Source organism: Mus musculus, chromosome 13 (assembly GCF_000001635.26).
Source record: "Mus musculus strain C57BL/6J chromosome 13, GRCm38.p6 C57BL/6J".
Lineage (NCBI taxonomy): Eukaryota > Metazoa > Chordata > Mammalia > Rodentia > Muridae > Mus > Mus musculus.
The window spans coordinates 98,781,920-98,799,132 of NC_000079.6; the positions used below are offsets into that span (position 1 = coordinate 98,781,920).

The 17,213-nt window shown below is 38.8% G+C and overlaps 1 protein-coding gene across 5 annotated transcripts in view; it reads right to left on the reverse strand.

The window, feature by feature from the left end:
- The window catches only part of Fcho2 (FCH domain only 2), a 93,172-nt gene that overhangs the window by 58,514 nt on the left and 17,445 nt on the right, over nt 1-17,213 (reverse strand). For 4 of the 5 annotated variants that reach the window (XR_001780779.2, XR_873743.3, XR_001780778.2 and 1 more), the window contains exons 3-6: nt 14,374-14,448; nt 7,813-7,954; nt 7,444-7,596; nt 2,857-2,961 (exon numbers count right to left, since the gene is read on the reverse strand). Coding sequence is in view for 2 of the 5 variants with exons in the window: in NM_172591.3 (NP_766179.2) it covers nt 2,857-2,961; nt 7,444-7,596; nt 7,813-7,954; nt 14,374-14,448 (475 nt within the window). In the remaining 3 variants the exon portion in view is untranslated. The remainder of the gene's footprint in view (nt 1-2,856; nt 2,962-7,443; nt 7,597-7,812; nt 7,955-14,373; nt 14,449-17,213) is intronic. The other variant, XM_011244652.3, reaches the window with a different exon arrangement.

Here is a 17,213-nt window from a genome sequence, read left to right on the forward strand (position 1 = left end):
CAACAGAAACTTCACTATCTTAGAAATCTCATTTAATAGAAGCAAAGCCTTCTTGTGGAAGCACCGTTTTTTTCCATATACCACAGCTGATGGAGCCCTCTGCACTCATCATCAGTGGCTTTGCTGTCATAACACATCCGACTTTTCTTTTTCTCTGGCTTTTACTTGGGGTTCAGCTTCTCTTCCTCCATCAAGTTTTCAAGGACCCCGTGCAAAACAAGCATGACATCATCAGGGCTTTGTGAACCCACACTATTTTATAATGGCTCAAATTATAACCTCTTACCCAAAATCTTTGGAGCCAGGTACATTTTAGATTTTTTTTTCTTTTTAAAATAAATACACATGGTACTATAACAATATAGCCTATTTTATACGATTATCAGTATAATCTTTTGCTTATCAATAACATTAATATTTGTAGCAAAAGCATGTACATTCAGTCTAAGCTGAAATTATAAACAGCTCCATGCAGATTCAGATCAAGTTTTGCTGTTGAAAGACTTATGATAAAAACAAATTTGGACTTAGGAAACTGTGAGGATCCAAAATTGTGGCTCTAAGACTGGAACACTACATCCAATGCTACGACTGCACCTGCTACCGCAGAGTCAACATGTTGTCTACCTCAGCACGACCTGCTCGCCACACGCCAACTAAGTGCTTCATGAAGCCTCTCCCATTTCTCTTTCTCCACGAATCTGACAAGTCAAAATCTGAAAGTGATCTCAGCTCCCTGAGAATCGCTCCCTCCCTAATCCCTTAGGCACCCACAGCATTTGCAGCTCTCCTCCAAAATGGACCACAAGACCCTCCTCACTCTCATCACCTGACTATTCTGCTGACTTCCAAACTGGACTACTCATCACTTCTGGGCTAGAATAATACAGTCTTCACATAACTGCCAGAGCTAACTTTTAAAACACAGATCCAATCATGTTACAACAAAATTTAGGTGGCTACCAAGCTGCCAGCTGCTCTTAGAGAACAACTAATCCTTTGTATATCCTAGTCTTCACCCAACTTCTTAAGCTCGTTTCTTTTTAACTATTTCCTTTTTATTCCTCTCAGTTTTATATTTTTCTTTGTAGACTATAGCATCCATTTATTTTATATTTTACACTCCTGGACTTCATGTTCATGGCCTCAAAGTCTAGGCTTCTTCTGCCCTACATTCAAATCTCCATTTTATCTCTTGATTTATGTGTTTTACATTTATTTGTTGCATTGGGGAGAGGGGTGTGCCATGGCTCATGTAGAAGTCAGATGATAACTTGCTGAATTCTGGATGTTAGGCAGCAAGTGCCTTTACCTGCCTGCCCCAAGTCTCAGTGCTAGGTATCATGTCTCCAAAACAAGTCTAAATTCTAGGTTACTCTTATTATTCTCTCTCCTAGAAGCTTAGTCCTCCCCTTTATAACACTTATAAAAACATGGCTTACATTTCATACCTGTCCCCATCCTCTGTACTGTCAATTGAGTATACCTGCATCTAGCAGTGCCTTTGGCATAACAAGTAAACATGGACATGTGTGCCTGCAAGTATGCACATGTACACACAAACAAACCTTTTGGGGTATGAGATGGAAGTCTTTTATTTCCTCACGTGAGGAGAAAGAAAAAGGAACTAGCAAAGATTCAGAATTATCAAGACTTCTTTCACATCTAATATATGGCCCCCCCAAATGAGAAACCATTTTAGCTGCTGAGAAAATAAGAATAAACAAAGTATCTGAGCTTTGTCCTCATAAAATGTACACGTAGAAAAGACACAAAACAGAACAGGAAGCAGTATGTTCCATCATGGTGCACCCCTCAGAAATGATGACTACAATGTTCCAAAGTCCCATCGTTAGCCTCGGGCCCAGAGCTGCAGCACACTGTGAAGACCATGCAGCATGAGATGGTAAGTCACTGTGGTCTGCAGGGTCCTGTGCTAGCTACTAAATGAAATGAAATTCCTGATGCCATAAATGGTGCTAGGTGCTAAGAACATAAGAAGACAAGAGCGAGAGTAGAAGTGCTATTAGGTAGAACTCATCAAGTGTACCCACCTTAAAATAGGCCTTCCTTCCACTAGGGCTGAAACACCACCAAATTACCTATCATTTACCCCAAGTTACAGGAGCATCTCATTGTCTACCTTCATCCATGAAAATTTGAGAACAGAGCTTTTCACTGCTTTGTTTACTGCTGTATCTTCAGTACTGACTATCTTCCAGTTTTCTTCTTACACAGACATCATAAAATCAAGACTCAAGCCTGACAACCAGCATGGTCTTCACCATCTGCAAAGCCTTCATTTTCCTCATTGTATTTAAACAGCTCTTATGTATTTGAGTAAGCTCGCATGGCGCTGTTATAGTCAGAATGTGAAATGCCCATCACAGGCTTCTGTGTTTGAACACTTGGTCCCCAGCTGCTTAACTGTTTTGAGACACCACGGAATCCCGTGGACAAATGTGCCTAGCTGGCAGATGTCGAGGACAGGGACGGGGCTTGGGGAGTCGAGGCTGGCTCTGCTTCCAGACTTAACTTCTGCTTCCCAATCCACTAAGATGTAAGGAAGTAGCCTTGTCTTCTCTGTCCTCTCTATTGTGACCAACTAAACCATGACCCAAGCTCTCAGCTGTTTGGTCGTGGTGACATGAAAGACAACTGGTATAAGAAGCACTCGCACTCTGCCATGTTGGCCTCCACCTCCCAAACAAGATGCCAATATAAACCACCACAGCACTCAAACAGTTCAGTTAATCTTTTCTAATACTAAGAAAATTAAACAAAAATTCTATTATTTAGCCAATGTTCACAAATATAAGCATCCTGTCTTTAATTTAAAGCCTTAAAAATACCAACCTGGGCTGTTTCTGTCATCTTCTGCTCAAAATCTGCTTTTGTTAATGCATACTTTTCCACATAAAGTTTATAAGTATCTGTAGCTTTCTTAGACTTAACAGCTGCCTGTAACAAAACAAAAGCACTTTTTAAAGATGTATTTATTTTGTGTATAGTAGTGTTTGCATACCTAGTGCTCTCAGAGAGCAGAAGGCATCAGATCTCTTGACAGCAGAGTTAGAGGTGGCTGTGGGCCACAATATGAGTGCTAGGAATCAGACCTGGGTCCCTTGCAAGGCCACCTTTCCAGCCCACCCCCAAAAGCATAAAAACTGAAGTTAACTGTTTTTCTTTCTTAGTGTAAGGTAATATGAAGTAACAAATTAAAAATACATTTAAGAGTTGTTTTGATACACCAACTTTAATCCTTTAATGCCTGTCTTAATCACTTCTTTTTTTTTTTTTTAATGGACAGACAATAACTCAGGAATCAAACATGGACTCTTTCTTTTTTTTTTTTAATTTTTTTTTATTAGGTATTTTCCTCGTTTACATTTTCAATGCTATCCCAAAGGTCCCCCATATCCACCCCCACACACACATGGACTTTTTCTAATGGAATGTTCAAAAAATTCAAACATGCCCACTTTATAGCCCAGAGCAAGATTCTATAACCATAAGTAACAGCTGTGAGAAACTGGTAAGGAAGCAATGTAAAAACGTACACCAATCAGAAGACACTTGACACACTTTTCTACAATAGTAGGTCATCCTTCTTTCCCATTAATGCACACATATTCTATTTAATGTCTAATTAAAGTTTATAAACTAGCCAAGTGATGGCAGCACATGCCTTTAATCCCAGCACTCTGTCAGGATTTCTGAGTTCAAAGCTAATCTTGCCTATATACAGAGTGAGTTCCAGGACAGCCAAAGCTATACAGAGAAACCCTGTCTCGAAAAAACAAAAACCAAAAAACTCTACAAACCAAACTCAAAATTTAAAAAACTGGTTTGCTATGATAGTTCTCAGTTTCTAGGATGGTCCAGTAAACCAATAAATTTGTTTTAAATTTTTATCTATTTTTCAGGCACTCTTTTACAAAAACCCACTATGGCAATAATATAGTTTTATCAATTACTTAATGAAAATAGTAAATATAATGAAAGGAACATGAAATTATATAAGACATCTTTTCTTCAAGAACTTTGTAAAATAACCAACATATAAATAGAAATCAGAAAGTAACAAAACCACAGAAATCAATATAAACTTTGGATGAGACACAGTCTGGAGAAAAGATCCTACAAAGCTCTGTACTGGACACATAGCTAAAGAGTCCTCAGTACTGTAGACAGTGGTATGTGGACAACAGGAGCACCAAGCCAAGGCAGACAGAGGGTCTGGGAGGAGCAAGCCAGCCTTGGGGGAGGCAGAGGAAAAACAAGAAATACCTACTGTCTAAAGGCTGATCAATTTGGACATAAGAAGATGGGCTGTAAAATAAGAGTTCAAAGGTGCAGGGCAAGCTGCGTGATGTCAATAGAAAAGCATCTCCATAGTCTTGACGGCAGTGATGAGCAGCCAATGGCAGGATATGCTAGGTCAACCTATCCTTGGTAAGAACAAAGTAAGCTTCATCAAACCATGGGATGGGGGACATATCAAGTAATTAGTCTAGATGACTAAAAATACCTCCAAGGGGTCTAGAGTAATGCTAAGAGCCAAGTGAAAGCTTTCTAACAGGACATTTGAGTAGGGCCAATCGGTGCCAATATATAATTACCTTTAGCTGAATTTCCAGGACAAGAACTGGAAACAGAAAAACTAGCTTTGCTGTGGGTTAAGATTGGCAACAGAAATACATGGTCTTTAAATAGACAATTTTGTGTTCCCTAAAATTCAATAAAAATTATAACACATATTATATGCTTTTCTGCCTTAAAAGCAAGTTTTCTTTGTATTTGTGGTACGTGTGTGTCTATCACATGTGTGAGAATACCTAGCGAGGCCAGAAGGTATCAGAACCCCTGAAACTGGAGTCAATTCTAAACTGCTTGACATGGGTGCTAAGATTCTAACTCACAGCCATCTCTCCAGCTCCTTTCCCACCTTCTTAAATAAAGTACATGTAGGATGCCATATTAAGTAAAACTGGCCTGGAGCCAGAAGAAAATTAATTAAAATTCTGGACCTACCATTTACTTCCCCCTAATAGATATCTTTGAGTTTTACATTGCTCTCTTACTCCTAAAATAGAAATAACACAAGATATTTTTAAGGCTGCAACAGTTACCCCAGTATAATTAGATAAACTGCTTGGGAGCTAATGAGATGGCCACGGTTCAGAAGGTAAAGGATGCTGGCTGCCATACCAGACAGCTCTGAAACTCACGTAAAGGAGAGCACTGATTCCAGCACACTATCTTATCACTGAAAAACTGTAAAGCTTATGACAGGACCTGGCACATACACAAATTTGTAAATAACTGTTAACAGCTATTTTTATGTTTCGAACAAGGAACAACATAAAAACTGTACATTACTAAGCTTTGTTGTTACATAAAGGCATGTCTAAGCACTGACTTGTACTGAGTAGCTCACCCTAAAGAACATGACCCAGACAGGGTCCCAAAACTAAGAAGGGGATTCAGACATCAGGTCCCACTCCTAAGCAAGAAACTACTTGAAACTGATGCCTGCTGGCAAAGGGAAAAGTCGGTTTGCTCTGATAAGAGTGTCACTGGGTATTATCAAGCCCCTCCAAGGCAGTATCCATGCCCAGGAATAGTTGCCCAACACAAAACAAACTCCCTGTTTTATTCTGTGGGTTTTTTGTTTCATTTGGACTTTTTTTCTGAAGATTTATTTATTTGTTATATGTAAGTACACTGTAGCTGTTTTTAGACACACCAGAAGATGGCGTCAGATCTCATTACAGGTGGTTGTGAGCTACCATGTGGTTGCTGGGATTTGAACTCAGGACCTTTGGAAGAGCAGTCAGTGCTCTTAGACACTGAGCCATCTCTCCAGCCCTCATTTGGACATTTTTTGTCTTACTGGTTTTCTGTTTAATTTTCTTTCCATTTTTTTTTTAAGAGAAAAAGAGAAAGAGAGGAAGGGAGAGAGAACAAAGTTGTGTGGTCAGGGAGATAAGATCTGGGAGGAGTTGGGGAGGGGAAAATATGCTCAAAATATATTTCACTCACAAAATATACTGAAGCAAATCACTCATTAAGGCAATAATCTATTCTAAAGCATGAAGCTAAAACAAACTTGTAAATTTGTCTTTATTATATTAAGAAACTGGAAATTCAATAATTTTTCAAGTAACATGCTGCTAAAGACAATATAGTGATGAATTCTCACAATAATAATACTGATATCACTATTGTAAGTCAATAGTAATAAAGTCAACTGTTTGGAGGAACATAACTTCACAAAGAAGATATGTACTAGAAGATATCTTTTTTTTTTTCTTTTCTCTTTTTTTTTTTAAGAGAAAAGAAAAAAAGATTTTTTTTTTTGTTTTGTTTTTTGTTTTTTTGAGACAGAGTTTCTCTATATAGCCCTGGCTGTCCTGGAACTCACTCTGTAGACCAGGCTGGCCTTGGACTCAGAAATCTGCCTGCCTCTGCGCCTCCCGAGTGCTGGGATTAAAGACGTGCGCTATCACGCCCGGTTTACCTTATCTTTTCTTGCGTCCCAATTTGTATTTATTATATAAACTATAAAGAAACTTATTACTCCAAATCCCACCAAATTTTTAATTTTTTCATTTTACTTTTATACAAAGGTATACATTATATTTTTCCAATTAAGTATGTTAAATATTTTACAAAGATTTCAAAATTGTTTCTAAATGAAATATGCATCAAGTAAATGAGTGGGTGAACTGCTTTAAGAGGAAGAGTAAAAGCTATGGTGGCACACCCCTCTAATCCAGCAACCAAGAGGCAAAGGCAGGCGGATCTCCAACTTTGAAGCCATAGTGAGTTACAACCAGCCAGAAATACACAGAGATTCTATCTCAAACAAAACAAAACAAAACACACACAAAAGAAAAAGAAAAAGAAAAAGAAAAAGAAAAAGAAAAAGAAAAAGAAAAGAAAAAAAGACCTACTCTCAGTTAAAACAAAATAGGAAAAAAGGTTATGGTCCACTAAAATACAATATAAATTTTGTTCAGTCAGCAACAACATACACTTAAAGCTTATTGCTACATGGTTATGTTTTTCTAAATACATTAAATTATTTCATTAACTATCTTACTGTGTAAGTAACCAGGGTGGGGAGATAGCTCAGTAAATTTTATACCATGGAAGCAAAGAGACTTGGGTTCAGGTCCCCAGCATCTATATAAAAGCCAGGCATGGTGGTGTCTGTCCTTCTGCAATCCTGGTACTGAAGCAAGCAGAGACTCTTAGACTGCAGGCACTCAGTGGCCACAATCTAGCTCAGGTAGATCGAGGTTCAGGAAATAAGGGAGAGTAACAGAGGAGGACAAAGTGACCTCTGGCCTCCGTGTGTGCACATGCTCTACATACACAACTACACATATAAAAGAAATACTTTGGAAGTTTTAGAGATATTTTTATCATAATTACCTTTTCTATTTCTCTTTGTGTAGCTCCTTCCTTTTTCAGACGTTCCTGTTCTACACATTTGGCAGTGTAATTTTCCTTCGACTTCTGGAGTGCCTGAGTTATATTCTGAATGGCTTGGACTGCTTCCAGAGTCCCTGCGACTTCTTCTTTAGTCTGTTTAATAAGAAATGGTTCAATGGTGGGGAGGGGGTGGGGGGAGAGGGCATGGGGGGGGAACTTTTGGGATAGCATTGGAAATGTAAATGAAGAAAATACCTAATAAAAAAAATTTTTTTAAAAAGAAAGAAAAAAAGAAATGGTTCAATAAAATGAACTCTGAAGCATTTACTATGCAACTGCTCAACCTTCAACAGAAAGAGAGAGAGTTACCTTCTTATGAGACTTGACTTGCTCCTCTCCATACTTCTGAACTTCCTTTATTAATTCCTGTAATTTTCTAACAAGATCCAAATGACAATTTGCTAATTTCTCTGTAGATGTTTTGAATACATCCCACATTGGTGCAAATGTTCTAAGGGAAAAGCACAATATGGGGGTAATTTATTAAAAGAAAAAGGAACCAGTAAAAAAAGAAAGAAAAAGTAAAGTTTAAAGTTCTAAGTTGAACTCTATTCAGCAATTTTCTTTGGGAAAAAGATGAAATTAAAATAATGACCTATAGTTTTTGTGTTTGTCCTTGCTTAATTATTTGTATCTTTGAACTATAGGGACACAAAACTTGCCGGGCGGGCGGGTGGTGGTGGCACACTCCTTTAATCCCAGCACTTGGGAGGCAGAGGCAGGCGGATTTCTGAGTTCGAGGCCAGCCTGGTCTACAAAGTGAGTTCCAGGACATCCAGGGCTCTACAGAGAAACACTGTCTCGAAAAAACAAAAACAAACAAAAAACAAAACTTAGTTAATTTTATACCACAGGTCTTCACAGCTCACCATTTAAGTGTACTCAGACACATCATGAGCCTTTGTGTGATGAACTAGTATTAAAAGTTAATGTTCAAACTACTGGTTTACCAGTAAAGAAGCTCCATCAAACTAAAGTCCTTCTGGGGTTGGAGACATAGCTCAATGACTAAGGGCTTGTCTCACATGTAAGAGATCCTGGGTTTGATTCCCAACACCACAATAATCAGATAACAAAAATAAAACCACCACTTCTGAATTTAAATAAGCAAAAATCAATTTTACATGTGATTTCTTTATGCATTCAACAATTATACACAAATTATTTAACAGCAGCAATCAAAATCTTTATCTGAGCTTTGCATTGTACCTATGTACTTAAACAATACACTAGCAGATTCACCTTTCTACCGCAGTGTATGGCATACGCGACATAGTTTCCTGTCACTGTTTCTCACTAGTGGAAGACTTAAGATAGTCAACGATCTCAAACATCCCTTGGATAGCACTAAATAGATTTCCATAGTTAGTTTAAATCAGACTGGTTAGTATAGACTGTTCTTAAGAATAATCCATGCTGTGTTCAAGTACATGCTTTAAAAGTATGTACAATAAAGCTTTGAAAAGAAAAGAAAAAAAAAAAACAAAAACAAAAAAAAACAAATGGCAGCCAGGCATGGTGGGGCATACCTTTAATCCCACTTGGGAGGCAAAGATAGGCAGATCATTGTGAGTTTGAGGCCAGCCTGGCACACAAAGCAAGTTCCAGGACAGCCAGGTCTGTTACACAGAAAAACCCTGTCTCAGAAAGCCATTAAAAAAAGAAGAAAAAGATAGCAAACACAGAAGTGGATGCTCACAGTTAGCTATTAGATGGATCACAGGGCCCCCAATGGAGGAGCTAGAGAAAGTATCCAAGGAGCTAAAGGGATCTGCAACCCTATAGGTGGAACAACAATATGAACTAAGTAGTACCCCCCCCAGCTACATATGTATCAGAAGATGGCCTAGTCGGCCATCACTGGAAAGAGAGGCCCATTGGTCGTGCAGACTTTATATGCCTTAGTGCAGGGGAACGCCAGGGCCAAGAAGTGGGAGTGGGTGGGTAGGGGAATAGGGTGGGAGGGTATGGGGGACTTTTGGGATAGCACTGGAAATGTAAATGAAGAAAATACCTAATTTTAAAAAAAATAAAAGGTTTTGATGGGAAAAAAAAAGAAGAAGAAAAAGAAAGCACAAATGGCATCAACAGCCACTAAGGCACAACAGTAAAGATACAGTCACAGCCAGGCATGGTGGCACAAGCCAGTAAGCACTCAGAAGGCAGAGGCAGGCAGAGCTTTGTGAGTATGAGGCCAGCCTGGTCTACAAAGCAAGTCCAGGATAGCCAGGGCTACTACACAGAGAAACATTATATCTTGAAAAACAAAACAAAAAAACAAGCAAAATGAAAAAGAAAAAAGAAAAACAAAGCAAACCCCTACAGTCACTTATTATTCTAGCATGTACTCTGTGATGAGGTTGAACTCCTTAGACTAGGACTGTTATATGATCAGATTTTATCTTACTTGAAATTTAATCAGCACTAAATCTGACAGTGGTTGGAAATTTTCAAATGAAAAAGAAAAAATACCCCAAAATGCATGTACTTCACTTCCTGTAAGCCTGATATACACTAGTGAAGAAACCTCAGGGCAGATGAGAGAGGGCACCGTCACCAACAGATTCTTTACACTGAAAAAGGTATTCAATATAAGATTTCTCTAAAAATAGGTTTCTTGAAGCCACCAAGCTGGCTTAGCAAGCAAAGGTGTTTGGTATGTAAACCCAATAGCCTGAGTTCAGTCCCTGTGACCCACGTAACGGTAGGAAGAAGAGAACTGAGTCCATAAAGGAACCCCCTGCCCTACCTTCCCACCCACCTACATGAAAGAATTCTAATTTTTATTTTATGTATGTGGGTGCTTTGCCTGCATGTGTGCCTGCTTACCAAGTGTGAGCGTCTGGTGCCCAAGGAGGCCAGAAAGTACTGAATCTCCTGCAACTGGAGTTACAGGTGGTTGTGAGCCATGATGTGGGTAATAAGAATTGAACCTGGGTCCTCTGGAAGTGTAGCAATGCTCTAAACCACTGATCCATCTCTCCACAAATTAAAATACATATTTTTTTAAATTTTAAACTTAATTATAAGAAAGTTTCAAATTAAAGAAAAACAAATCACACACAAACCCAGACCCAAAGACACAACTCAGTGAAATGTATAGTTAGAGTAACCAACTAGAATGGAAGCTGTCCAGCTTCACACTGGATTTTATACCTTCACTACTGAATATGTTTTTATGGACTTATCCACACTAAGTCTAAAAAATCCACAACAGTTAAACTAAAAAAAGCTATTAGCTTTATATCCTCCTTATAATTTATGTTCAGTGTTTGTATTTGGTACTTCATCATCCCCTAATACTTAGCCTTTCTTGTCCTCTTTTCTACTCACTACTGTGTACGCACATGTATATTTCTTCACACTATTTATTTACTTATACACACACATGTATGCTGGAGCACACTTTTAACCCTGCACTCACTATTAAATTCTTAATTGTGATATTTACAACTTTTTTTTCTAGGCAAGTAATACACATTATATTAATAGGCAAACTGAGAAATTCAAAATACACCCAAGTGTAAGGGAATACAAAATTAAACTTCTTGACAAAATATACAACAATAAACAAAAACAGTATTTAAAATCTCTATGCTCTTAAGAGATGAACAAAAATATAATTATGGAAGGCTGGAAAGATGACTCAGCAGTTTAGAGTACTTGTTGCTCTTGCAGAGGACTGGGTTACGTTCCTAGCACCCACATGGTGGTTCATAACTAACTGTAGGAGATCCAATGCTCTCTTCTGACCTCCACAAACACCAAGCACACACATGGTACACATATAGGCATGCATATAAATAATTTAGGCAATGTGCATCTTATTCCAAACACAAGAATGTTGTCAGAAATCAAGAGTCAAGTCAACCCATATTTCTTCCTTTATCCATCAAGAAACTAAAAATTACAGTAGATTTTTTTCTAAATAAAATGAAAGTCAAGTAGTTAAATCAGCTTTCATTATTATTTTCTGACTTTCCTACTGCGGTTGGAGAAGAAATTAACATGGTGCCTTTAGAAAAAGGGTGTCAAAATTCTGAGAAGAGACATAAAAAATAAGAATGAACCTAAAACAAAAAGAGAATGGTAAAGAAAAGAACTGAAGAGTCAATGGAGGTAAAATAAAAATAGCTACCAACCACCAGTCGCAACAGTCCTAGGTGCAAAGGGTAGGGCAGCCTGAAGCCTTCCTAGCCACTGCCATGCCTGCAGGTCTCCAGGGAGCACACAGCACATGGCCAAACAGTGCCACTGAATGGAGACAAGCTGGGATTTCTCCTACAGAGCCCGGGCTACAAAGCAGAAAATCTTTCAACTCATTCAACCACACTATACAACACATAAGTAGCTTTACTTAACATTTTTAAAACAGACTCACTTGTAAACTAGATTATTTATATAGGCCCCTCTAATTAGAGTAAGTGACAGATAGTCACAGAACTTTGTTAAAATTTCAAGAGATTCCGACTCACCAGAATCCCAGCTATAGATGAGCCTCTTACTACAACCCACCACAAAATCTTGTTAGACAAACATACAACCAGCCTTTCCTCAACTTTAAGATAATAAAATTAACCCTTCGTTCTGGAGTTGTTACAGTTTATATTACATAATTATTCTTTTCACAGATGTTACACTATGTTTTCTACAGCAAATGAAGTCTTACTAATTTTCATTTTATAAGGAATATAAATTTTTAACTAATAGAAGGAATTTAAAAATACTTTAATCATTTACATGAAGTTTATCTTCTAGGTGATTTGCTGTTGCTGCTGCACCCAATCCTAAGATTGGGTCTCACTCTGTAGCCTATGGAGGCTGCTCTCATACCTTCCCATCTCAGTCTCCTTATGCTGGGATTACAGGTCATGTATTACCACTTTAGATCACTTCAATGAGTTTTTAAAGATCACTGCTGAAGTGCAACAAAAATTAAATGAACTTTCAGAAAACTAGAATAGTACTTTATACATATTTAATTGCAATCTCAAAACCTAGCAATATTAAATCAATACACTGAAAAACTAATTTTCATGAAGCCTTAATCCTAGACAAAGAAGTCCAGGCAACCAAGAAACACTAAGAAGAAAAGAATAGTCTCCATGGCAGAGCTCCTCAGGGGGCTCCAATTCCAACAGTCAGCCCTGAAGTCACATACAACACTATAAGTACTAAGGGGGTTGTATTTATATGTTTATACATACATAAACATGTAAATCTATGTAATGACATTTAAAAAACCAGAGGTATGAATCTGAGTGAAAACAAAGGAGGGTATAGGTATGAAGGGAAGGGAGAAAATGTGGTTATATTTTAACTTCAAAATTTTTTATAGAAAAAGTTTCATTATCTTCGTACTGACTGATTCAGTAACTAAATGACATTGCCTACCAGGAATATATTTATATGTATGAAACAGACATTTTAAGTAGGTACTCAATATAGTCAGCCACATGCTCACAGTGACATTTTGTTGCATAATCATATATGCAACAACAGACATCAACGGCCATAACCTTATCACTAAGTTTTCTCATAGACATTTTAGTTTTTGTAAATATACTCTAAGATATTTACAAATAACAAAATTGCCTAACAACACACTGTAGCTTTAGATTTTTTACTCAACCTACTCAAATGGTTCTTAAATGCTTTAACCTCCCTTCTAGCCCACCACCCACCAGATGTAGTGAGAAAAAAAGAAAGGTTATTAAGATTTGGGGGAAGTGGCCAGGCGTGGTGGCACACGCCATTAATCCCAGCACTCGGGAGGCAGAGGCAGGGGGATTTCTGAGTTCGAGGCCAGCCTGGTCTACAAAGTGAGTTCCAGGACGGACAAGGCTATACAGAGAAACCCTGTCTTGAAAAACAAAAAACAAACAAACAAAAAAAAAGATTTGGGGGAAGTGGACCTGTTTAGAAATTGTTCTTTGGAGCAAATCCCATTTGCATTGTCAGGAAATCAATAGCTCAGTTCACAGGATTCAGCAGTGGCAGCTCGATCCACTGGCAAATACTTCATGAATATACCAGCAGAGACAGCCAGGCCTCAGCTGAATCAGCACAAGTCAGCAGGAGGGACCAGGACCACCAGGGACAGACACCGGGAGAAGTTATTAGTTGTGTCTCCCTCAACAAAGCAAATCAGCTAAGACCAAGAAGTGTTGCTGCAAAGCTAGCTCTACAAGCAAGCCTCTCTCACAGTCCACTGAGACCTATTTACACTCCCTTCAAACATCACATGTCTTCCATGGGTCTTGCCTCAGAATGAGTCTGTACCAGCTGATATCACTCTGCCAATTGGCCTGAGTCCTCCCTCAGAAGTGGCAAAAAGCTGCCAGAACACCACCAGAAGTTTTTTTGGTGCATTTTTCTCTATGGAGTCTTGACAAATGGAGCTCAACTGCGCAATGCAAAGTGGATCAATACTTGTGTGTCATTAGCGAAGACTCCTTCATCATTCATCCTTTCACATGTCTGCTTCAGCCAAACATCTTTTTACCTGGGTCTGCTTCAGCCAAACACTCCTTCAGGAATCCGCCTTAGTGAGACATCCTTTCACCTGTGTCCGCCTCAGCTCAATGTCCCTTCACTTGTCTGCTTTAGCAAAACATCCTTCCAATCGTGTCCACTTCAAGAAAACACTCCTTTATGTGTTTGCCCCAGCAAAACACCATCCGACAGAACTGGCTTTCCAAGGAACCCTTTAGTTTCCACTTTAACACACTTTGAAACTGTATTAGCACTAAGTGATATATATCACTGAATATCATTTTATTTACAAACTCTCAGATGTTTAGCAGAAACCCAATAGTCTCAAGAACTTTGCCTTAATAAATTTTCAAAAACAGCCAGAAATTAACTCACCCAAGTTGTGAATAATTGCTTGCAGATTTCGCTAGTTTTGTCATTGATCTGGAGTATGCCTCTTCTATTGTAGCTCTGTTAAATTAAATTGCTGTTATATTATCTATTGTTTAGTGATCCAAACATAACAAAGTTACAAAACTTTAATTAAAAATGCAAAAATGAAAGCCAGACAGTGGTGGCGCACGCCTTTAATCCCAGCACTTGGGAGGCAGAGGCAGGTGGATTTCTGAGTTGGAGGCCAGCCTGGTCTACAGAGTGAGTTCCAGGACAGCCAGGGCTACACAGAGAAACCCTGTCTCAAAAAATTAAAAAACAACAAAACAAAAAAAAAAAACAAAAATGAGAGCATGCTGCATGTTAAAAAGCCAGCAGGGGACCCCAGTGGATGTCTAAAACCTTGGACAGTGTTAAGGGCTATCCTAGTGGTTTGGATACCTAGTGTCCCCAAAAGTTCCTATGTTAAAGGTTTGGTCTCCGGCTGGTTAACCCAATCACTGAGAATGCAGGAGGTCATGAGGCCTCTGCCCTGAATAATGGATTAATCCTTTGGTGGATTTATAATCTGGAGACATACTGGAGGAATTCTGTAGCCTGGGCAGACAAAGCTCAACCCCAGCCTCCTTACCGTGCTCTGAGCTTCTCCTTATGTGCTCCGAACTTCCTGGTGATGTTAGGTAAGCAGCTCCTACCAGATCCTCTAACTGCTGCTGGCTGCCCTTGCCTCAGGGTCAGGGTAACATAAGTGAATGATCATGGGTAAACACTTTTGAAACTGGGAGCCAAATAAATCCTTTCCTATAGTTTTCTCAATTATTTTCTCATAACAATGGCAAGTATGAATAATAAATTTACATGTACAATAAATATTCTTGCCCTATGCATGTCTATGATATAATTTTAATTTTTAAGTTAGGCACGCCAAGAAATTAACAATAACAACTAATAAAATGATTACTGCAACAACAAAACCAGTAAGGCTAAGCATGGTGACACATCTATAATCCCGGCACTGGGGACGCTGAAGCAGGACAATCACAAATGTAAGGCCAGTATACATTAAGTCTAATGATCCCAGGCGGAGCTGTGGATAGGTACTCAGTGTAGTCGGCAACTTTACTGCTGTCCACCACGGTGAGGTGTAGTTACGATAATGAACCTGGACTGGGAAGATGGCCACCAAGCCTGACAAGCTGAATTTAATCCCTGGAACTCACATGGGAGAAGGAGAAAATTAAACCCCACAAGATGTCCTCTAACCCCCAACCTGGCACATGGACACGCCTGTGCACATAAAATAAAGATGTAATTAAAACAATTTTGAAATAATGAGGGTTTGTTTTGGTTTTGGTTTTTGGTTTTTGGTTTTTGGGGTTTCTTTTTTTTTTTTTTGGTTTTTTTGAGACAGGGTTTCTCTGTACAGCTCTGGCTGTCCCGGAACTCACTCTGTAGACCAGGCTGGCCTCAAACTCAGAATCATGCTGTAATTAAAGGCCACCACTGCCCAAAATAATGAGCCTTATGACAAACATTTGCATAAAACTAAATGATTCACCAGCAACTATGATGTCCTGAGCTTCAGAGTTTAATTTATTTTGCAAATAGATCTAAAACACTACACTAGAAAACATTTATCTAACTACTAACAACATGAAGATTTTAGGCTAAAAAAAGTAAAATTAAAAATTAAAAAAAAAAAAACAATTAGCAGTGTTACATATAAAATAAATATTGGTGGGGGGGACACACAAATTGCCCGATATATATAACCTCTAAGTGCTACTCTTTACCTGTTCTGTAATTCCTCTAGCCCTTTTCAACTGTGCACTAACCTTAATAGTGAAATAGTCTATAGCCATCCCTGTCCATTTATTTTGATGGGTTCCACACTGCTCTTGCACTAACGTCCAACTCTCCCAACCTAACCATACTTAGGCATCCGCATCACCTCAACTCCAAATTTCCATACTTGTCTTCAAATACTTCCTAGTCACACACACACACACCCCTGCCCAGAAAGTACTGACAGAAACAAGCCCTCACTGGTAGCCCTGTGATTTTCCTCTGCTCATTTACTCATTTATATGCCACAGATGAGAGCAAATACCTATAATCTTATCTATTCAGTAGGCCAAGCCAGATCATAAATTAAAGTCAGCTTGGGAAACACAGCAGACAATACCACAAACAGACAATCACAACAAAAATTTTTTGTGTTTTGATTTTGTCTATATTTTTAAATAATGCTATGAGTAGTACTTTGATCATCTTTTAAAAGTAAATACAGAAATAAATATTAGCATCTTTTTTTTTCTTTTGGTTTTCGAGACAGGATTTTTCTTGTAGCCCTGGCTGTTCTTTCTGGGATCCAACTCTATAGACTAGAGTGGCCCCGAATTCACAGATCCCTCTGCCTCTTCAGTACTGGGATTAAAGGCGGTGACAGCTGGGCCATGGTGGCTCCTGCCTTGAATTCCAGTCCTCAGCTGGCAGAAACAGGCAGCTCTCTAGTGAGTTTGAGGCCAGTCTGATCTACAGATCAAGTTCCACGACAGTCAAGGCTATACAAGAAACCCTGTGTTGAAAAACATAACCAACAAAAGCACCCATGTGCACACACGCACAGAGGTGTGTGCCACCACCACCCAGCAAGTTTTTTGATCTTTGGGTAAAATATTAGTATCTTACTGATGAAGTTTAACTAGAAAAACACAGGGCTGAGGAGACAGCTCAGCAGGAAAGAGCACTGCTGCTCTTCCGGAGGAGCTGACTATAATCCAAGCACCCACATAATGCAATGGCTCACAACCATCTCTAACTCCAGTTCTAGGATCTGCTGA